General features: G+C 40.0%; 1 protein-coding gene across 2 annotated transcripts in view; it reads right to left on the bottom strand.

Annotated features, from left to right (window-relative positions):
- LOC138757958 (uncharacterized) overlaps positions 1-24419 on the bottom strand; it is a 63003-nt gene that overhangs the window by 27319 nt on the left and 11265 nt on the right. Inside the window, exons 4-7 of one of the 2 annotated variants that reach the window (XM_069926146.1) lie at positions 19890-19912; positions 16747-16901; positions 3055-3158; positions 1744-1827 (exon numbers count right to left, since the gene is read on the bottom strand). In XM_069926146.1, coding sequence (XP_069782247.1) covers positions 1744-1827; positions 3055-3158; positions 16747-16901; positions 19890-19912 — 366 coding nt within the window. The remainder of the gene's footprint in view (positions 1-1743; positions 1828-3054; positions 3159-16746; positions 16902-19889; positions 19913-24419) is intronic. The other variant, XM_069926148.1, reaches the window with a different exon arrangement.

Below are 24419 nucleotides of genomic sequence, written 5' to 3'. Positions count from 1 at the left end.
ACTTTCACGTACAGTACATCTATTATCCAAATTTTTTTTTTAGAGCTGAAGTGACCTCAAAGGTTGAAAATAAATTCACTCGACATGAAATTAGAGGGCTGTAAGATGAGATCGGAGTGATCGGCGTGGTTTAGCTATATCTGTAGGTTTTTTTTTTGTTTTTTTTAAAGTTTTTTTTAATTCAGATTTGTTTTTTCTTCTTTTTTGGGGTTTTTTTTTTCTCTTTTTTCATATATTGTTATTAATTATATCTTTTTTTAGAGATAGTTCACACCCTAAACTGATCAAAAATTTTTTTTTATGATATATTTTTATTCTGTAATATTATTGTTTAATATCTCTGTATTAATTCATTACTTACTATGTATTTTTTTAATATCTCTTTGAACTGTATGTGTTTATAAATTATAATAATAATAAGATTGAAAAAGACATGAAATTAGAATAACGATTGTCCTCATTTCAGCTAACTCCCTCCCCTCTCTTTTTCTATTTCTTCTTTGCCTTGACTTTTCTTTCCAACTCTCCCTCTCAAACTGCATGCCACTGTCTGTCTCCCAACCACAAGTGGTCGGAAGAATCCCTTGCCCTGGTGTAATCAAGGAGAGCGGCCTCCCAGGCAGGAGCAAGACCTTGGGCTCTGTAGCATTCCCTCCCTCCCTGGCACACTGAACACCGAAGCTGACTCCTTCCCTCGGCCGACTTCATTGGTGTGCTTGTGCAGTAGGTTTCAGAGTTGGGACTCTGGCATCGGGAGCTCTAGTGTCCAGGGAGACAGAAGCCCATGGTCTCATCATTGAGCCTTCCACCAGGCCAGAAAGCCATCCCTGGGATCAGAGGCAGCGGTGGGTTCTTGTCACGGATCGGCGGGGGCAGTTGGGTTTATCTCAATGATCGGTGGCCATGTTGGGTTCATCTTGGGTGATAGGCAGCACCCACTATTTTTTTTTGGTGAGAATTAAACATTATTTTAATGCTTAAAAACCCTTCCCTGTTGTTTGTTGTTTGAGCACTACTAAAAGTGATTTGCTATTGCTACTGGGCTGTTTTTAAAAATGACCAGTTCCCTAAAAAAAAACAGGTCACATCAGTCCAGTCTTGACCATTTTGGATAAGTGGAGTTGTACTGTGTATGTGACAATAATGGAACTTTTACCTTTAAATCCTTGTTTTTCCAAATCCATCTCCTCAAATTTTAACATGTTAAATTATCAGTTGACCACTGTGCATCTGGTAACTTATCTATGCACTTCTGAAATTTTACATATCCTTCTCTGTTTAGTTAACCATGTTCTCATAACATCAGCATTTTTGACACCAATAAACAAGAATTGGTAGAGTTCCTAAAAGATTGTAGTCAAGGAAACTACAAAAATAAGAAGCAAGGCTGGAGGCATACTAACTCTTAAAATCTTTAAGCTGCTAGACATGAACTTACCTAGATTATACCTACATATAACTAATTATGATAATGTCAACAGAGTTGATGACAAATTCAAACTAAGAATTCAAAAGATTTCTAAGATATTCAGATACAATTTTAAGCCAGTAGAAATAATACAAAAACTAAGCCTTCTTTTTACTATCAAACTCTTAATTAGCAACTTCAACTTCTGAGCCAGATAAAATGTAGAAAATGTAAGGCTACGGATTGTATAGGTCAACGGTTACATGCAAGAACTGTTGCTGTCAGGTGACTAGCAGAGAAAATGCTTCCATAAGATTCAAACCATATGAACTTACCTCCAGACTCACACCTTGATTTTTCGAAGTAATACACCAATGGCGGTCTTGTTGGCCATTAAGATTATCAATGTCTATTTCTGGCTGAAAGATGTTATTTTTAAAAAAAAAAGTTAAAAGAAAATTTCAATGTTAACCTATAAAATTATTTCTCACATTTGAAAACTATTTCTAATTACTATTTCTAATCCCTGTATCCAGCTCCTATGGGGATTGGTAGATGTAGAATGAGTGAATTTTCCAGTTGCTCAAGATTGCATGTTGCATGATTGGTGAACTAATGGCGAGAGGAGCTAATTTTAAACTTAAATTATTTTTACCTACATGTGGCATTATCTGGCACATACAGGGATCGCAGGTGTCAGATATGCAAATTGAGACTCATTCTTCTAGTGCCTAAGACACCTGCATTAAGAATACACCATTGAAAAAAAAACAAAAGACAGTGCAAAATGTAATTTGTAAAAATTCTGACATTGGGTTTGATTATGTAAAGTTCACTTTAATCAGCTAATTCCCATAATTTAAAAATTTTATGTTCTAACCCTGGTCACTGGCACTATAACAGCACTGTGCTAACTGTGCCGCTGTCATAATTAAGCCCCTCCCCTCAGATTGATAACCCGACTAACCTCCACGTAGGTGTCCCAGACAGGCCCTTGACGCAACCCGACACACATTCACGCAAGTGTCAGTCAGGCTGTCGCGCCTTCCTTTAAATTCAAAACCCATTCACGAGCGTTTTAACAGTCTAGCTCTAGACGTTACGCTATCCATGCCGCCACCATAATTAATCTGCCCCCCTTCCCATAAGTTTACAGATAAAGCCTTACCAACATACTTCATAATATACTAATAAAAATAAATAATCTTACTAGGGAAGGATAGGGAGACACAGAGTTTCCCCAACAGTGAGCTGTAGCTCTTCATTCTGGGCAACTGAATTTCAAACAGCTGGGCGGGGCGGGACATAAATGAAGTGTTCCGCTGGTTGAATGTTTGCTGCCATTTTCACCAAGGGTTTGTACATTGCTTAGGAGAACATTTACAATTTTAAACATTTAAAACTTCAATTATTTTAAAATAGATTTATTTACTTATATCCTTGACATTTTTCCTGGTGGTTTGAGTTTCTGTATAATGGGGATTTTACCATATAATCCCATGATTTTTTTTTTGGCCAGTTGTTTGAGCCTGCCAGTTGCTTAAATTCCAGTTAACAGGGGTTTCACTGTATTTAAATAATTAAATAAATAGGCACTCTTGGTTATGCACTTTTAAGAATGTACGAAATGGTTGAAGCTAACTTACAGAAAATTTTGCTTCTTTAAAATCCTCTGGTTTGTTCCACATTTTCAAAGGAGTTTTAAATCGGTAACCCTCTGTGACGATCTTATTTGTGGTGTTGCCAATATCTGTGGGCAGGGTTTGGATATAAAAAAAGTAACATGCACAATTCTAAGTCAATCCATATAATTCATGCCGTTTGACAACAGCTTACTTTCATGGTTGCTGTACCCTGATTGCACTGCTGTAAGAATTATTACTGGACACTGTACTCTCAAGGCTCACAGGCCATAAACCCTGCTTGGAAATGTAATAATGCATTCATTTTACAGTTTTTATGATCAAGGGTGGCAGAATGAAACAGTAAATGGTGCTACTGCCTCACAGCTCTAGCAATCTACCTTCTATCCTCATTGTTTTCCTGTTCTCTCTGCTTGTGTCTGCTCCCTGTGATCTACCTCCCTTCCACATCCCACAGATGTAATCTAATATTCAGTAGGTTAACTGATGACTGCGAATTATCCCGAGTTTGCGTAGAAGGCAGAAGAATCGGGATGAAGTTGGCAAGTGAGAGAGAACAATTAACTGGAAAAAAAAATCTAGGAAAATGAATTTCAACAAGAGAGTTAAGCAGCAAAATAGAGGTAAACAAGAGGTTCTGCAAATGCTGGAAAACGAGAGCAACACACAAATTGCTGGAGCATCTTAGCAGGTCACGCATAATCCAGAGAAGACAATAGACGGTTAACATTGTAGGCCAAAACCCTCCACCCAGAATAGCAAGAAATGGCAGACACCCAAAAAAGGTGGTTTGGGGGGTAGGGTGGGTGGAAAGGAGTACAGGTTGGCAGGTGACAGATGGATGGGATTGCTCCACATTGGCATGCACTGGATGGGCTCAATGATCTATGTTGCAAGCCTTATTCACTATATGCTTATCATTTGATGCAGTGAATATTCAGCTCTGCACAAAAGTAACCTGACTTTTCTAACATGTTCTAAAGCAAGACAACAGATCCACTCAAAGATACTTAAATACAAGGATTCTGGGGTCTAGTTCAGTACACAAAAGTGTTGGAGAAACTCAGTAAGTCACACAGCATCCAAAGAACTGCCTTTTGCTTTCTGGATCTGAGCCCTTCATCAGGCCCAAATAAAGTATACTTGAGTACAACTCTAAACACACATTATCATTATTTTAGCACTTTGTGTAGAACATTGCTACAATTGGTGACCCAACGGTCCAGAAATCAGGAAGACACCTCAATTACAAGGTGAGGAGGGTGGTGGGGTGGAGAAGAGCTCGTGTTCACAGGTGATAGGTGGATAATGGTGGGAAGGCTATGAGGAGGCAGGAGTCAAGAGATGCAGTGGGAGAGGGCAAAGGGTTAAGAAAGATAGCTCTCTGAAGGAGGTGAAGAGGACGAGGAGAAGGAGGAAGGGAAAGAATGAGGTAAAGAGATGTGGGGAAGGAGTTAATGGAAATTGGAGGTCTATATTTATGCCTTCAGATTGGAGACTGTTGAAACAGAACACGAGGTATTGTTCCTCCAATTTCCATATCCAGTATACCATTCACCTCTATTTTCAAATCCCAACCACCACAAGACACATCTCCCTCTCCTCTGCCAGAGATTGCTTCTTCCATGACTCCCTCATTCACTTATCCATTTCCACCAATCTCCTACCTGGTGCCTAACCCTGTAATTGCAAGAAGTACTACATTTGGACCTTTACCTCCTCACTCACCATCATTCAGGTCCCAAAGAGTCTTTCCAGGAGAAGCAACACTTCACCTGTGAATTTGTAGGGGTCATTTAATGCATCCAGTGCTCCTGATAAGATTTCCTCTTCTTCAGGGAACTTGTCACAGATTTTGGAATGGGGGAGGGGGAAGAAAGAAAAGTTCCACCATTCACCACTTTCCTTCTTTCTACTGTAACAGCAAAGATCTCCCAGTGGCCAGCCACTTCAGTTCTACATCTCATTGGCATAGTGTTACGTCTGTCCACGGCCTCGTGTACTGACACGTTGATGCAATTCAAACTGGAGGAACAACACCTATTATTCCATAGTAGTAGTTTCCAACCAGGCATCAATATCAACTTCTTGTGGCGGCCCACTTACTATACACACGAACCAGCTCCCAAAACGGCAGTCGCACATTGGCAAAGAGGCCAGTTCCTAAGTCGTGGAGAGAAAGCCCGCGTGCAGGAAGAACTTTTTATATTTGGCGGTGATGTTATTTCTGCTGGCAATGGCAGAAACAAAAGTGTGCATAAAGTCAGGCCTCCAGGCCCAAATAAAGTATACTTGAGTACAACTCTAAACACACATTATCATTATTTTAGCACTTTGTGTAGAACATTGCTACAATTGGTGACCCAACGGTCCAGACATTATTTGGACCAACAATGACTGACTCATCCATACACGCAGTCGCATTGAAACTACCGACCTTCTGGACATCACAGCCACAGGTGTGGTTCAACCAAACTGAAGGCCAATTTCAATTCTAACAAATAATCTTAAACTTGACACGCTACTATTATGTGTTAAGCTCCCTTGACCAGGAGACAAGCCGAGCCGCAGACTTTATACAATCACCTCTGGAAGAGGGCAAATATGCAGCATTTAAAGAGCTGCTCATAGAACCTTCAGCCTCTCACAGCACGAGCGAGGTGCATGTCTACTCCACTTGGACTGTTGGGGAACAGACCCCCGTCAGCACTGATGAACGAGATAGTGACCCTGGCTGAAGTACACAAGTCCCATCCTGCGTTCTTGAAACAGCTACCCGAGGACATATACCCAATACTGGATAAAGCTGATTTCAGCGACCCCTGGAAGGTGGCAGCTCGGACAAATGTGCTGCGAGGAGCCAAGGAGAGCACAACAGCCACTGGGCAAATTACGAGGCTCTATATGCAACAACAGGCCAAGTTGGGCCCAGCAACAGAGCACTCACAGCCAAGCGAACAGTGGTGTTTGTACCACCAGTGATGGGGCTCAGAAGCCCACTGTTGTCACCTACCCTGCAAATTCTTGGGAAACGCTGTGGCCAGCTACTGCTAATGGCTAAGGCAGCTGGCCACCAGGACAGTGTCCTGTATGTCTGGGATAAACACCACTTTCTGGTCGACACAAGAGAAGAGATCAACATCCTGGCCCCGAAGGGGCATGACATCCACTGCAGAAAGACCAGACCCACTTTGAGGGCCAAAAACAGCAGCATAACAAGGACCTATGGCACCTGCACAGCCCTACTGCAGTTTGGCAACAGCAAATTCATGAGAACTTCACACTGGCCACCGTGGCCCAATTGCTCCTGGGGGCAGACTTTCTGTGAATGCATAGTGTGACATATTTTGTTCTATTTATATTTAATATAGATATGTTTTTGGGAGATAGATTGGGGCAGCTTTTTTTTTAAAGTATGGGTCACATACAAAAACTTCAAAACACATCTCATTTAAAATATTGGAGCTCTGCTCAAGCCAGACAGGGCTGCTCCTGGGGGCTATTGCAAAAACCATGGGAAACGCCCAAGAATTTTTAAATGCAACAGATGAAAGTTTGGAGCCACAGCGGGGGTGGGGGGGGGGGGGGTGGGGGAGTGGTGTGTGCGTAGTGCATGCATGGTGTGCGTGTGTGTATATAATTAGTTCAGCCTGGTCATACAAGAGGAGAGGACTGACTGCCTAATGTTTCACTTGAAATAAGGGAAACAAAAATGAATTCTGTGGTGAACTGAAAGGAAGAGATTGAGGTTATTATCTGGAGAACACGAAAGGGGCAAGTTTCTTCAGCAAGTCACTGACATGACTGATTAAAGGGATCTGCTTGTGCCCAGGAACAACAAATCTCTCTCTGAAAACTGACAAGAACCTTCCTGAGTGCTAACCATTTACTTTTCAAGCACCAAAGCCTGGTGAACTTCATAAATGTTAAATTCTGTGCACAGTATAAGAATTGCCTCCAAACAGTGAACTTGGAGGAATAAAAAATGAGAATGGACTGTAATTCGAACACATACACATTATATACACGTGCATTTAGAGGGTTAAGTTAGGTTAGTTAATAGTAATAAGTTAAAGTTTGATTCTGTTTTTATGTTTAAAGATAATTAAAAACAATTTTTATTTAAGTAACCATTTGTCTTGGTGAATATCTATTGCTGCTGGGTTTTGGGGTCCTCTGAGCTCTTAACAACAGCCTGCTGGTCGATCTACAGGGAAAAAGACTCATTCATGCCAAGACGTTCCAGACATTCTCCTCGGGTGAAGCCAGGTTACCAGCCCCACACCTGGACTCCATCACACTCTCAGAGGATGAATTCACTAGGATTCTTGCAGAATTCCCATCGGTGCTGGCCCCACAGTTCTCGTCAAGCATGGAGTGCACATCACATAATGACACAGGGACCACCACTCCCCACCAGAGCACGGAGACTCCCCATGGACAATCTCCGAAGTAGCGAAGGAGTAGTACGAGACGATGGAGGAATTAGGGATCATACAGTGATCCGATAGCCCATGGGCCTCCCTCCTGCACATGGTGCCTAAGGCAGCTGGGGGCTGGAGACCATGCAGAGACTACCGCCGGCTGAACGAGGCAACAACTCCAAGCTGCTACCCTGTGCCACACACACCTGACATCCCCAAGACAGCCAACATCACCCCATTTGGTTTGTTCGGCTTGAAAAATGGCCCAGATATTCCAGCAGCTAATGGATGTAGTGGGCCACGACCTGGACCTTGCATTCATCTATCTGGATATCCTGATAGCTAGCAGCAGTCGCCAGGAACATTTATCCCACCTCTACAGACTCTACACCCGCTTGAGCAAGTTCTGCCTCACGATCAGCCTGGCCAAATGCCAGATTGTTCTCAATAATGATTATCAAAGACGGCATGACGTCACTGCCTGCTAAAATAGATACCATCCGACAATTTGTCAGGCCCAACACAGTCAAGGGCCTGCGAGAGTTCATCGGCATGGTGAATTTCTATCACTGCTTCATCCCCTCAGCGGCCCATATCACGTGCCCCTTGTTTGCTCTGATGTCGGGCAGGGCTAGCTGCTTCCAGGCCATGTCCCGGGAGTAGACTTTGCAGTACTGGCAGAAGCGCAGCAGACAGACTATGAAATGCCCAGCTACAGGACTGCAGTCTCGGTTTACAACTCAAGACATACCTGTAGACACCAGCGGGAAGACCCTCTTGTGTAACATCACTACCAGTCATGCTTGCCCCATCATCCTGGCAGCATGGAGACTGCAAGTTTTCGACTCCATACACAGATGACGCACCCATCTATCAGGACAACTGTACAGATGGTCGCCAATAGGTTCGTGCAGCACAGGCTCAGGAAACAAGTCAGCGGGAGGGCAAAAATGTGCATGCAGTGCTAAGCAGCCAAGGTACAGCTGCACACCAGAACCCCACCATCGCAGTTTGCACTCACTCACCGAAAGTTCAACCACATCCATGTAGATAACTTGGGGTCCATGCCAGTGTCGCAAGGAGCTTGGTACCTCCTCGTTACAAAATGGCCGGAGACAGCCCCACTCACCAACTGCTGCACCTAAGCACTGATCACAACCCGAGTGGCATGTTTCAGACTACTGGCCACAAAACCTCTGACAGAGGTGCTCAATTCACATCCAGCCTGTGGTCAGCTCTAGCCAGCCTTTGGGGAACATAGCTATAATCACATGACTGCATACCACCTGCAGTCAAACGGGACTGAAGAGTTTTCACAGGCACCTAAAAGACAGTGCTTGTGGCTCGCCTGAATCTGCACAGCACCCAAGGAAGATCTGGACACCTCGTCAGCAGAGTTGGCTTATGGAGCATCCCTAGCTGTCACCAGTGAGTTCATCCCAGCCCCACGGGGACAAGAGGAAGAACTTGCAGTGGTCCTGGACAGACTACACAAGAGGCTCGGTATCCTGCCCCTACGCTGATGTCACAGCACAAACGGACCTGGACTTCTGTGCCCAAACACCGGCAAAAATGTACGTTTGTTTTTGTAAGAAGGGGTGGGGGGGTGCTCATCAGGTACCTTCGCAGAGACTGTACAAGGGGCCGTTTAAGGTGGTTAAGAACAACAGGTCCATGTTCATTTTGGACATGGGTGGGGGAAGGAGTTCTTCATGATAGACCAACTTAAACCAGCCTATGTAGACTTGGCCCAGCTGGTAGAAGTCCAGGCACCGCAGTGCAGGGGCAGACTACTGAAAGAGAGTCCGATCCAGACTTTGGGTTTTGGGAGGGACATTGCTAGTTCTGGATGGGGGCGGGGTCATATGGCAGCCCACTCATTATGCATGCAAACCAGCTCCCAAAATGGCTGTCGCACATCAGAGGTCAGCTCGCAAGATGGCGCGGGACATCCTTCATCGAGGAGAGAAATCCCGCGCGCAGGAAGAACCCTTTGTATTAGCTGGTGACATAACTTCCACCAGCAACGAAAGTGGATACAAAGTCAGGCCTGCAGGCTGATTACATGCATGATATCACAAACAACCCTGAGATTCTTTTTCCTGTGGACCAGACAGAACTTTAATTGCTGTAAACTGTACACAAGAGCAAAGAAACATATGCAATATGCAATAACAAAAGAAATGTAAACTGTAAAAATACAGAAATATTAAATGAGAAAATTAAGCATCCTTAAATGAGTCTGAGCAAGTTTGGGAGTCTAATGTTGAAGGGTAGCAACTATTCCTGAATTGGGAGTTATGAATCCTGTGGCACCTGTACTTCCTTCCTGATTAGCAGAGCATATTCTGGTCAGCATGGATCCATGGTCATTGCTGCTTCCAATGTAGATATTCTCAATGGTGGGGAGAGTTTTGTCTGTGATGCACCAAACTGTTTCCACTACCTTTTGCAGAGCCCTCCATTCAGAGATATTGATGTCCCAATACCAAAGCACCCCAGCACACTTTCCACAACACATCTGTAGAGGTTTGCCAAGATTTCCAATGTCATACCAAACCTCCACAAACCTCTGAGGAAGTAGAGGCACTACTGAACATTTTTTTTCCCACAATGGCATTAATATGATGGGTCCAGGAAAGGTCCCATCATAGATAGTGACCCCAGAAGTTTAAAATTGCTCACCCTCTCCACCTCTCATCCCAAAATGACCACAGGATCATACATCACTGGTTTTCCCTTCCCGTCTACAATCAGCTCCTTGGTGACATTGAGTGTGAGGTTGTTGCTGGTGCATCATTCAGCCAAGTTTTAAATTTCCCTCCTGTATACTGATTCATCAAGCCTTTTTATACAGCCCACTATGGGTATTGTCAGCAAATACGTATATGGTGCTGTTGTTGTACTGAGCCACAGTCATAGGTGTAAAAGGGCAACGGATAAAAACTCAAGCATATGGTCTTCCAGTATTGGTAGAGTGTGTAGAGATGTTCTTGACAACCTGCACTAACTGGGGTATGAGGGTAAGGAAATCCAGATCCAGTTGCAGCATGGTACTGAGGCCCAGGTTTTAGAGTTTGCTCTTTTTTTTTTAAATAATTTTTTTTTTATTTTTCACACTGTGAAAAATTTTGGTTAATATATACAAATGTTTCTCATGAAATATACACAGTGACATTTTCTCCCTTTTTTCCCCCCCTACCCTCTATTCCTCCTTCCCACCCCCTCCAAAACCAATAAAAATTCAACATATACAATAAAACCATAAAACAATGTCTTCAATCCTTTAAATAAGCTTTCAGTTGATGATATGCAAATATTGTACCATGAGTTATTCCATATTTGTACATCAACTGTTCAAATGTTAATAAATTATTTCCCAAAAACAATTTTCTATTCTTTTGATTCCTTTCCTCTCCCATTTTCCAAAGGAAAGGTTATTGGTTATCTATTGTAAAAGGGATTAGTGCGTTTTGTGTCAATAACAATTTTGGTATTTGGTCATTCGTTTTTTTTTTCCTTTCTAAATGGATCTTCTTCCATATATTGTAAATGATGCAATACTGGTGAGCTTAATATTGCACCAGCTTTTCATCCCACTTATAAAGCACAAGTTCCAGTACCTTCTCCCCTATTTTATCTAATTCTATCTTAGTCCAATCTGGTTTTTCCCTTGTCTGGTAAAAATCTGATAAATACCTTAATTGTGCAGCTCTATAATCATTTTTAAAGTTTAGTAACTGTAAACCACCTTAGTTATACCTCTGTTAATTTATCTAACGCTACCTTCGGTTTCCCTCCCCTTTCCACAAGAATTTCCTTATTATTCTCTTTAGTTCATTAAAGAATTTCTCTGTTAAGGGAATTGGCAACGATTGAAATAAGTATTGTATCCTTGGGAAGACATTCATTTTAATGCAATTTACTCTCCCTATCAATGTTAGCGGTAATTCTTTCCAATGTTCTAAGTCTTCCTGCAATTTCTTTATGAGTGGCTGATAACTTAAGCCACCTGTACAAACTAAATTATTATCTAACCTGATTCCTAGGTATCGGATTGCTTGTGTTTTTGCCATTTAAATGGTGAATCTCTTAAATTCGGTATAATCCACGTTATTCATTGGCATCACTTCACTGTTATTTGCGTTGATCTTGTACCCCGATATTTCTCCATACTCCTTCAATTTCTTATGTAATTCTTTTATTGATATTTCTGGTTCTGTTAGGTATACTATGATGTCATCTGCAAATAAGCCGATTTTATACTCCTCCTCCTTTATTTTTATCCCTTTTATTTTATTTTATGTTCTTATCAGTTCTGTCAATGGTTCTATTGCTAAGGTGAACAATAAGGGGGATAATGGACATCCCTGTCTAATTGACTTACTTAATTTAAATTGGCTCGATTCATATCCATTTACTGTTACCTTCACCAACTATCCATTATATAATGCTTTAATCCAATTAATATATTTTTCTGGTAGATTGAACCTCTATTACTTTAAATAAATAGTTCCATTCTACTCTGTCAAAGGCTTTTTCTGCATCTAAAGCAACAGCCACTGTTGGCTTCTTATTTCCTTGAACTGCATGAATTTGATTAATAAGTTTACAGACATTATCTGCTGTTCGTCTTTCTTATTAAATCCAGTTTGATCTTGTTTTACTATTTTTGGTACACAATCGGCCAATCTGTATGCTAATAATTTCACTTTTATCTTATAATCTGAGTTAAGTAGAGATATTGGTCTATATGATGCTGGTGTTAATGGATCCTTCCCCGTCTTTGGTATTACTGTAATTATTGCTGTCTTACATGAATCTGGCAAGTTTTGTGTTGCTTCTATCTCGTTCATTACTTCCAGGAGAGGAGAAATTAATAACTCTAAATGTTTTATAGAATTCTTTTGGGAATCCATCCTCTCCTGCCGTTTTATTGTTTAGCAGCTTTTTTAATATATCCTGTACTTCCTCTATGTCAAATGGTTTTTTCAGTTAGTTTTGTTTCTCTTCTTGCAATTTCACCAGTTCAATTTTAGCTAAAAACTCTTCTATTTTATCATCTTTCCCCTTGTTCTCAGTTTGGTATAATTGTTCATAAAATTCCTTGCAGTTCTCATTAATTGGGTTATATGTAATTTGTTTTTGTCCTTTTTCCTTGATGCCAATACAGTTCTTTTAGCTTGTTCTGTTTTAAGTTGCCAGGCTAATATTTTATGTTTTTTCACCTAGTTCGTAATACTTTTGGTTTATTTTCATTTTGTTCTTCTCCACCTCATACGTTTGTAATGTTTCGAATTTTATTTTTTTGTCCGCAAATTCTCTCCTTTTCGTTGTATCATCCCTTTTTACTATTTCCTTTTCTGTACTTACTATCTCCCTTTTCAACTGTTCTATTTCCCGATTGTAGTCCTTTTTCATCTTAGTTACATAACTTATTATCTGCCCTCTAATGAAGGCTTTCAAGTGTGTCCCATAATATAAATTTGTCTTTCACTGATTCAGCGTTTATTTCAAAATATGCTTTAATTTGGCATTCAATAAACTCTCTAAATTCCTGCCTTTTAAGTAGCATGGAGTTTAACCTCCATCTATAGGTTCTTGGTGGGATGTCCTCCAGTTGTATTGCTAATAACAGGGGTGAATGATCAGATTGTAATCTAGCTTTATATTCAGTTTTCCTAACTCTCCCTTGAATATGGGCCAACAACAAAAACATATCAATCCTTGAGTATGTTTTATGCCTACTCGAATAGTATGAATATTCCTTCTCTCTTGGGTGCTGCCTCCTCCATATATCCATGTTTCATTTCCTGCACTGATTTAACCATAAATTTGCCCACTTTATTCTTTTTGCTTGTCTTTTGTCCAGTTTTATCCAACATTGGATCCAAATTAAGGTTAAAATCCCCTCTTATCAATATATTTCCTTGTGTGTCTACAATCTTCAAAAAAATATCCTGCATAAACTTTTGATCCTCCTCATTAGGTGCATATATATTGAGCAAATTCCAAAATTCTGAATATATCTGATACTTTATCATTACATACCTCTCTGCTGGATCTATTATTTCCTCCTCTATTTTGATTGGTACATTTTTATTAATTAATATAGCTACACCTCTCGCTTTTGAATTTTATGATGCTGCCACTGTGTCCTACCCAGTCTCTCTTTAATTTGTTATGTTCACTTCAGTTAGATGCATTCCCTGCACAAATGCTATATCTATTTTTTTCTTTTTTCAGTAAATTTAATAACCTCTTCCTTTTAATTTGGTTATGTATTCCATTAATGTTTATAGTCATATAGTTCAAAGTGGCCATCTCATATCTTGTTTACACCTCATTTCCACTTCCTCACCACCACCACCATCCCCCTTTTCCCCATTTTCATCTCGGTTTTTCCTTTTTAAACTCAATGTATGACAACACATTTAAAACATAATACTCCAACAACTCCCACATCCAATATTACCTTAACCCCAAATGCCTCCCCCCCACTTTGAGTTGCCCCTTATCCCTTGCCAGGCAACCACAACTCCCCTTTCCATTTGGATTGCGATCCTGTTTGCAAGCGTCAACAGATTTTGCAGTGACGGTTATTCTCTCCCCCCAACCCCCCCAGAAAATACTTTTTAAAAAAATAAAAACACATAACAAAGCTCTCCCTTTTTTCCCCTTACTTCCTTCCCTTCTCTTTTCCTTCTTTAGTTCTTTATATATACATTGTTTTTACATCTTTATAAATACTTTATCACCATTCTTCAGTCTCATTACATCTCTTCATCTCTTCTTCTGTCCTGCAAACATTCTGCAAATTCTTGTGCTTCCTCCGCATCTGAGAACAGTCCATTTTGCTCCCCGGGGATAAATATTTTAAGCACAGCTGGATGTCTTAACATGAATTTATCACTTTTTTTTCATAGGATCAATTTTGCTGTATTAAACTCCTTCCTCTTCTTTAAGAGTTCAAAACTTATGTTTGGGTAAAAAAAAATATTTTTTGACCCTTGTATTCCAATGGTTTATTATCTTCTCTAATTTTATTCCTTGTCCGCTCCAGTATATTTTCTTTTGTTGCATATCTCAAAAATTTTACTAAGATGGATCTTGGTTTTTGATGTATCTGTGGCTTCGGAGCTAGTGCTCTGTGTGCCCTTTCTATTTCCATTTCTTTCTGCATTTCTGTCATTCCCAGGATCTTCGGGATCCATTCTTTTATAAATTTCTTCATATCTGTGCCTTCTTCATCTTTCTTCAGGCCCACTATTTTTATGTTGTTTCGCCTACTATAATTTACCAACATATCAATTTTCTGAGCTAACAACTCTTATGTCGCTAATTTTTTTTGTCACTTTCTTCCAATTTTCTTCTTAAGTAGTTTACTTTCATTTCTACTGCCATTTCTCATTCTTCCACATTTTCTACTCTTTTCCCTATTTCTGTCATGACTAGTTCTAATCTTTGCATTTTATCTTGTTCTTTTCATTTTTCTTTTAATTGAATGAAATTCTAATGACAACCATTCTTTTAATGCTCTCATTTGTTCTTCAAAAAAAAAGCTTTATCTATATTCTGTCTATCTGTTTTACCTTCTATTTCTCTGTGAAAATCTTGGTCTTCTTCTCTTCTTTGTATCGGTGTCTCTTCTGATTTTCCTGATGAGTTGCTTGTCTCACTTTGTCAGGCCACTTCTTGCTGTTGGTCCTCTTGCCATTCACTCCATCAACTTACTTTCTCACCTGGTACTTCACTCCCTCTCCCGCCGCCTTCCTCATCTTCCAGCTGAGAGCCCTGGTGTCAGGCATCCCTCAGCTGGTCGCGCCGTGGTTGCCCGCTCCTCGACTGAGCCCCCCTCCCATTGGTGTTTTCTTTGACCTTAGCCAAACAAAAGTGCGCAACTGCACAATCTGAGAGCCATTTCTGCAGTCCACTGGTCGCGACTCCGCAGGGCCGACACCAACCTCGGAGAACAGACGTTCTTCGCCACCATGGCTCCCTGTTCCTTCGTGCAGATGAGGCCTTCTTTCTTTACTGGTGTCTTTTCTTCTTTTTCCCCCCGTTGTTTTTTCTTTTTCCTTCTTGGGTGCTATCTTCTTTCTCTTCTCTGCAACTTTATCTTTTATTTCTTATATTTTATACTTGCTGAACTTTGTCTTTTCTTGACTTTTTTTCTGGAGAGGCTGGTTTTACCTTACTGGCCACTACTTCATCATGTGACTCCTCTCCTTTGGAGTTTGCTTTGAGGAGATAATGGTGTTGAATTCTAAATCGCATCATGAGGTATGCATCATTGCTGTCCAGGTGACAGTATCATCAATCAGTCAATCCAAAGGAAACAATACCGATACTCTTTTTGTTTACTGGAAAGTGCATCCATCGCTTCGAGCACAAAATCAAGCATTGCAATTCTCTCAACTGGAATTAATGACCTCACAATCTGACATAAATATAGGTATTTTGAATGACTGGCTTTAATTTTGTAAGTAATTCAGCATCGTACTGACCAATGTAAATCATTATTGTGAAGCAGAGTTGAGTCTTCGGACACAAATGCCTTGTAGTTCCATAATGCCATTTCTGTATGGCCCATTGCTAGAATGTTCATGCAGTTGTTTCTGAATCTACCAGGGTGATTTACAAAATAGATTGCCATCTCAAGTAACAATTCAGATGAATAGGTCAGAACTTATCAAATTAACTGAAATACAATGCTAAATTTCTGTAACTTTACACAGTATCAATAGTGATTAAAAGGTAAGGAAGATTAACGAGAAGGTACAAAGCAATGTTATAGGCCAAAAGATATGAAAATAAAGGAAAGTATACCACAAATATTAGCATACTCTTCTGCCTCTGACCCCTCCTCTCCAATCCACACCCTAATTTCTCCCCTTCCCTCATACCGTCTTGTTCATTGACATGGATGCAAGTTGAGACAAGTCACAATCAGCAGTGGGAGTTAGGTGGTTTCCAACACCATCTGTCAAGCTGCACGTGGCCAACAGAAACTTTGTTAATTGCTACGTTTTTAAAAAAAATGGAGTGTTATCTATTTGCAGTTGCCGCATACAATTAAAATATGTGTTTTAATTTGTAATTGTGTTTAATAATGACCAAGAGGCAGTCCTAATAATTTAGCGTGGCTTTTTAGATGAATGCTGTCTCCCAGGTAAATTTATTTTTCCCCTTTGGACAAATAGCAGCTACATTTCAGAGATTTAAAAAAAATGATGTTTTAAAATCTAAACAAAAGAAATACATTTCTTACCCAAGGAACAATGAGGTCTTGCTGCACCTTTGGTCAGTTGAAGGGCAGAGATGCTATCCAGAACAGGTTTTATGTGAAACTCACTGGGCTGCAGACAACCAGATTCATTATGGCTTTTCAATGCAAGGTGGATGATTGCAAGGTTGCTCCTCACTCTTTGAAGGAAAAAACACAAGAACAGTTAATAATAGGGAAACTATAACTTTAATCAATCATACAATGGATTACAAACTGCCACCTTTTGGATCTCTAGTCTAGTCAATCCTAGTTGAATTTTACAAATCAGATGTTATTATAAAATTTGCACAGTCTGCAATATTCATCTGATTTCTGAAAATGAAAGGTTTGAGAACCCCACAAAAATATGGCAGTTTGTAATCCTTCATGCATCCAGTGCAAAAACATATTAAAAATTTGAGTGGTGCCCAATGGTCATCAATTAGGTAGATGATGCTTTCCTTTAAAAAGATGGTTTGTCTCTATTGAGAACTTAATAGAGAATTAATTATAAAAAGTAACAATTTACATACATTTTTTTATAGGAAGTAACAAGTCAACATTTTCTATTCACATTTTTTTCCAAGTCCACTATTGGTTAGTTTATAATTTGATGTATAAAGCACCCACCCTCCATAAAGAATCACAATCAGACATCATATGATTCTGAAACATCAGATTTAGCTTGAATTCATGAAAGGGAAGTTTCATTTCACTAATCTATGTAATTTGTTTAGGAAATGACTAACAAAATGAAGAAGAGAGAACCAGTGGATATGGCATTTAGACTTTTTTTAAAGAATCCATTGAGACTGCTTAATGTTTATAAAGTTTTAGTTGATAAGATTTTCGGAGATCCAAGTTGATGACCATGAGTTAGAAAGCAGGATGGAGATCAAGAATCTGGTTGTGTAGTGCCAGGACAACAATCTTGCTTTCAATTTCAATAAGATTCCACCTGCATTGAATTTTCCCATCATTATTGAATGAAGATCTACCGGGACCAATGCCTGAAGAGGGCGCACAAAATCAGTGAACCGGTGTGGACTCGAAAGGCCAACATGGCCTGTTACCGCTCCATCCATGGTTATAAAGTTCTGACAATATCCCACTTAGTAGGTTGGTCCAAGAAGATACAGCACATAGAAATGACAGTAATATACTGACATGGTTCAATATGTTTTAAACAGGCAGGTGGCAGAGATAGAGAGAATCTCTCCTCAGTTTGGTAAGTTGTGAACAGTGGGATAACATGGAGATCAATACTTAGGTCCCAGCTATTCATAATCCACACAATCATTTTGCAATAGAAACCGAATACCACATTTCCAAGATTGATAAGGATGCAAATCTAGATGGGGTTATGAGCAAGGAGGATAAAGATCTCCTTGAAAGGTTTCAAGGGGATCTATATACAAGCCAAATGCATGGGTGAGAAATGACAGTACAGTATATAACATAATTTTTTTTTAATAAAGTGAGATATTTGGAATTGCTGCAGTTTAGAGGGACCTTAATCCATGCATGCAGATAGAACAAGCATTTAGGAAGGCAAGAGGTCTTATGAAAGGATTTGAGTGGAGCCTTGGTAAGACTGCAATTGGAACCCAGTTCTCATCTCCTAATTTTATGATTTCTTTATTAAAAGAATAGTGAATCTTTGGAAACCTCTGTCTCAGAGGGATGCGTCAAACATTGTGCTCATTCCAAACAGTGATCAACAGAGATTTCTGAATGTTAGGGTAAATAGCTTATAGACTTGGAAAGTAGAGATAAGGTAGCAAGCAATTCACTATGATCTTGACAATCTAAAGAAAAGGCACAAATAGATAGGTGGGCTACTGCTACTCCTAATTTATGTTCATACACCATCATGTTGAAGAAAAAATGAAACCACACCCGAAGTTGTCAGCCAGAGAAGAGTATAAGTATTTATGGATGTGCTGTCAGGCTTTATATAGACATACAACATGAGATCTGGCATCATAACATCTGAAGTGTGAAAGACCTCATGCATGGCATGGCTACGTTGAGTAGGCCAAGGCTTGTGTAGAGAGGGAGAGAGAGAGAGAGAGAGAGAGAGAGAGAGAGAGAGAGAGAGAGAGAGAATCTAGTTCTAGAGTTCAGCAGCAGCAGCTGAGACTGGAACAGGACAAGCTGGCAAACTTGTGGAAAAACCCCATTTTGAACCCCTTGTAGTCCAAACAAGAGGAGATGGCTGGCTGTATAATGTTTCACTTGAAATAAGGGAAACAGAAAATGAACTCTTTGGTGATCTGAAAGAAAGAGGTTATCATCTTGAAAACCCTGATGGGGCAAGTTTCTTTGACAAGACACTGAAGTGGCTGATCAGAAGGAATCAGTTTCTGTCGAATGAGCAACAAATATCTCTCTGAAAACCGATAAGAACCTTCCTGAGCGGTAACCATTTACCTTTCACGCACCAAAGGCTGGTGAACTTCATAAATATTAAATTCTGTGCACAGTATAAGAAATGCCTACAACCAGTGAACTTGGAGGAGTGAGAAGTGAGATTGGACTGTGAATCAAAGAACATTTCTGAACTTATACACACATTACATACAAGTGCGCTTAGAATTAGAAGGGGTTAAGTTAGGGTAAGTTAATAGGGTAAGTTTGAGTTTGATCCTGTTTTAATGTTTAAAGATAAATTAAAAGCAACTTTTGTTTCAGTAACCATTTGTCTTGGTGAATTTCTACTGCTGTTGGATTTTGGGGCACTCTGGGCCCATAACAAACCCCAACCAGTGGTAAGGCAAACACATAAGCCAGAATTAATAAAGAACATTTTCCCAGTATATATGACTGTAGCATTATTGATATGAAGTGGAACAAAATCAGAAAATGCTGGAAAACTCAAGCATCTTTGCAAATTCAGCCATATTTTAGGTCAGAAACATCCTGAGTGCTGACAAAAGGTTACAAGCCTGAAATATTGACTGCTTCTCTTTCAACAGATGCTGGAAAAAACATGGGTGAGACAGCATTTCCTGTTCCCATTTCAGATTTCCAGAATATGCATTTTTTCCAGATAAGAATGCACTTAATATTGAAAGGAACTAAAAATGGTAATTAATACAAGAAAGAATCTTGCAACAAACCAGTGTATTTTTTTTTAAAGTTACCTTTCATTTAAATCACAAGCCACCTGAAATTTAAAGAAACACTGCATTAGGAATTGATATACAGGTGAAATACTCATTCACCTAATACCCTCGTTATAAAAAAAATCAAAACCTTCCACATATTAAGAGCTAGATTTTATTCAAACATGCGTAGGGAATACTCCAGTTTGGAACAGAGCATGCCTCAATCAGCTAAAGACCTGTAATTTTGGGTCATCTAGTACAAAATTAGTCAGGAGAGCAGGACACAGAAATTAACAAAATACCTTTTTTTAAATAAATTGCATTAACTTTAATTATTCTTGAGATATCAGTGGTTAAAAATACAAGACATCTTCCTCATTAAAATATTGATAAGCCGTTGTCTTCAACCTTAATCAGAAATGTGTCTACATTGCCTTCTCTGGCCACCATATTAAGCTTTTTTTGTAGCCATCATATCTCTATTGTCTCCAAACTATGCATTCTAAGCCTACACCTTTTTATCTTAGAAAGCCTATCTTTGTCTCCAGATTTGCTCAACACATGACACCATCGTTCATGTCTTTATTCATTTGGTGTTCTGGTCAGTCTTTCATTCTCCAGCCTTAAGTTTTAACATCCAAGCCAGTCGATTCACTCTGTACTGCTCCATTCATTATTAAATCCTCGTTGCTGATCTGAATTAGTATCTGGGCACCCTAATGCTTCAAATTTGAATTTATCATTGTGTTTGAATCCTTTTAACTATCCTTTTATGGTTGGTAAGCATCTTCCAACACAACTCTTGCCAAACCTCTCCTTCCTGTAATTCTGATCCCAAAGCATATATTCCTTCATAACCCAGATTTAGCAAACTATGCTTTCAGCCACGTTGATCCTATCCTTGAGAAATCATTTCCTCAAATATTTCAATCTCTCCACCACTATTTATTCTTTAAAGACATGCCTTAAAAACAACCTATCTGTATATTTTTGTTTGCTGGTGTTCCTTGGCATCAGTGTTTCTAATCGATGGCACACTTACTGAATCCAACCACAGAACTCCAAAACACATGACCAGTCTATTCAGTTTGCATTGGCACTTTCAAAGCACGATCCAGTATGCCCATTCCCATATCTTTAACACCCTCCTCAAAAAAGTATTCTTTTCTGTTTTCAAGGCAACTACTGAACTCAGTCAGCACAACTGGCATAAGCTGTTAGTGCAACACTATTACACTAGCAACCTGGATCTGCAAGGAGTTTGTACGTTCTCCTCAAGTCTGTGTAGGTTTTCCCCATGAACTTTGAACTCTTCCCACATTCAAAAGACCGACAGAGTTGATAGATTAATTATATTTATTTTGGCATTGAGGGCTTGTGGGCTGGAAGGGTCTTTTACCGCGTGGCATCACTAAATTAGGTTAAAATTAAATCAGCCTAGCAGTCTCACTTCACAATACTGCAACCCTGTTCAGTTCAGAGACATTCTTGAGCTTCAATTTGCCATCCATTCCCTTTCTGACTTGACGGTACCAATGATGCCAATACAAGTTTGAGGAATAGCACAATTCCTGTATGGGGAAGTTGCAGACTTGGGATGATAAGCAATTCAGTAGTTTCAAGCAATTTTATTTTTCTATCAGAAATGGACAGTTCTGCTGCAAGGTTACTCATCTGTAATATTGACTCAGTTGTTCTCTCTGCACAGACAATGCCTATTTGTGGGGCATTTCCAGTATTCTCCTTTTGTTTTTAGTTGTATGCATTGCAACAACCTGGATTTCTTCACTTTTCCAAATGTCCCTTCTAATTAATTCATCACCCAGACAGCCAGATGAACAGTGCATCATCACATCAGCTATCATCACCACAGAGACATTGTTGCTATCCATCCAAGCCATTACTGTGGCACTATCCATTCTCTGTGCATAGACCAAAACAAAGGACTCTACATCACCTTTGTTGACCTCACCAAAGCCTTCGACACCGTGAGCAGGAAAGGGCTTTGGCAAATACTCGAGCGCCTCGGATGCCCCCCAAAGTTCATCAACATGGTTATTCAACTGCACGAAAACCAACAAGGTCAGGTCAGATACAGCAGTGAGCTCTCTCCATTAACAATGGCGTGAAGCAAGGCTGCATTCTCGCACCAACCCTCTTTTCAATCTTCTTCAGCATGATGCTGAAGCAAGCCATGAAAGACCTCAACAATGAAGACGCTGTTTACATCCAGTACCGCATGGATGGCAGTCTCTTCAATCTGAGGCGCCTGCAATCTCACACCAAGACACAAGAGCAACTCGTCCATGAACTACTCTTTGCAGACGATGCCGCTTTAGTTGCCCAATCAGAGCCAGCTCTTCAGCGGTTGACGTCCTGTTTTGCGGAAACTGCCAAAATGTTTGGCCAGGAAGTCAGCCTGAAGAAAACTGAGGTCCTCCATCAGCCAGCTCCCCACCATGACTACCAGCCCCCCCACATCTCCATCGGGCACACAAAACTCAAAACGGTCAACCAGTTTACCTAGCTCGGCTACACCATTTCATCGGATGCAAGGATCGACAACGAGATAGACAACAGACTCGCCAAGGCAAATAGCGCCTTTGGAAGACTACACAAGAGTCTGGAAAAACAACCAACTGAAAAACCTTACAAAGATTAGCGTATACAGAGCCGTTGTCATACCCACACTCCTGTTCGGCTCCGAATCATGGGTCCTTTACTGGCATCACCTATGGCTCCTAGAACGCTTCCACCAGCGTTGTCTCCGCTCCATCCTCAACATTCATTGGAGCGACTTCATCTCCAACATCGAAGTACTCGAGATGGCAGAGGCCGACAGCATCGAATCCACACTGCTGAAGATCAAACTGCGCTGGGTAGGGCACGTCTCCAGAATGGAGGACCATCGCCTTCCCAAGATCGTGTTATATGGCGAGCTCTCCACTGGCCACCGAGACAGAGGTGCACCAAAGAAAAGGTACAAGGACTGCCTAAAGAAAGCTCTTGATGCCTGCCACATTGACCACCGCCAGTGGGCTGATCTCGCCTCAAACCGTGCATCTTGGCGCCTCACAGTTCGGCGGGCAGCAACCTCCTTTGAAGAAGACCGCAGAGCCCACCTCACTGACAAAAGACAAAGGAGGAAAAACCCAACACCCAACCCCAACCAACCAATTTTCCCTTGCAACTGCTGCAACCGTGTCTGCCTGTCCCGCATCGGACTTGTCAGCCACAAACGAGCCTGCAGCTGACGTGGACATTACCCCTCCATAAATCTTCGTCCGCGAAGCCTAGCCAAAGAAAGAAGAAATCCATTCTCCGTATTCACTATCCACTTTGTTTTCTCACTCAGAGCTTCTGTTCTAAATTGGTAAGTCCGTTTCTTTATCCACAGACACTGCCTGATCTGTTGCCAGTTCCCAGCATTTTCAGTTTTTAAAAAAAATTTCATATATCCAACATCTGCAGAATTGACTATTGGTAGATAGGGAGTAGAGATACACAGGCAAAACAAAAAAAAATTATTAAGGGCAGAAAAATAAACAATACAACCGCATTTCTTCTTCTGCTCACAATCATCAAACTATTCTGTGTTTTGAGGAACAGGAATTGAAAGATCAACCCCAACACACCCATTCCTCAAGCAGAGGTAGGGCAAGGAACAAAAACTTTTCTTAACAATTTTGCTATTTTTGTATTTTACTTCTTACAACTGTGTTATGTAAATATTCTCAGAATCATTGGGAGGATTCAAAATGTTCAACTCATAATAGCCAGAGCAAAATTAATAAATACAAATTAATTCCATTTTTGATTTAAGTCAGAATCAGGTTTATTTTCATGAACATGTGTCACAAAATTTGTTGTTTTGCAAGTGCTATTTAACTGAACTTTACAATGTTAAAATGCAATGTTGTCAAAATAGATTTTAAATCTATTACAGAATAAAGAAATCATATTCAATTCAATTTCCTAACTGAACCCAACATCTTCTCTGGAAACAGCAATCTAATGGTTCAGCATTTCATTGCTGTGGTCATTTTCACAATGCAAATCTAAGCATTAGAATACTATACCCTAAAGAAATGATAAAGAACACATTTTAAGAAAAAAAATTGGTTGGTACATGAAAGAGAGGGGTTTGGAAGGTTAAGATTCAGTGCAGATCATTGATACTTGACAGAAGGCCTTATTTCTGTGCTGTAGTGTTCCATGGTTTCTACATTTACAAATCAAAAGATTGTGATATGCGCATGTTGCATTTGTTTAGGAGAAAAAGAAACTCAAAATTTGACAACTCAAAAATCCTGCAAATTTTGAATATAAATTATTGATATAATATCCAATCATAGCCAGTTCTGAATTTGAACAACCAAATATATGTACAGTATACTGGATGTAAAGGGTAAAACTTAGTATTTTTGATCTTTGTTAATTTTATGCCTATCCATTTAATAAATTGTTGTTTGTAGCATTACCATAGTGATTATGCCACATGACATAACATTCAGGAGTACGGAGAGTTTGCATCTCATACTTCGAAGAATTTTGGAAGAAATGCAA

This window comes from Narcine bancroftii, chromosome 3 (genome assembly GCF_036971445.1).
Source record: "Narcine bancroftii isolate sNarBan1 chromosome 3, sNarBan1.hap1, whole genome shotgun sequence".
Taxonomy (NCBI): domain Eukaryota; kingdom Metazoa; phylum Chordata; class Chondrichthyes; order Torpediniformes; family Narcinidae; genus Narcine; species Narcine bancroftii.
The sequence above is the reverse complement of the archived record's forward strand: the minus strand, read 5'-3'. Positions and strand labels throughout refer to the sequence as shown.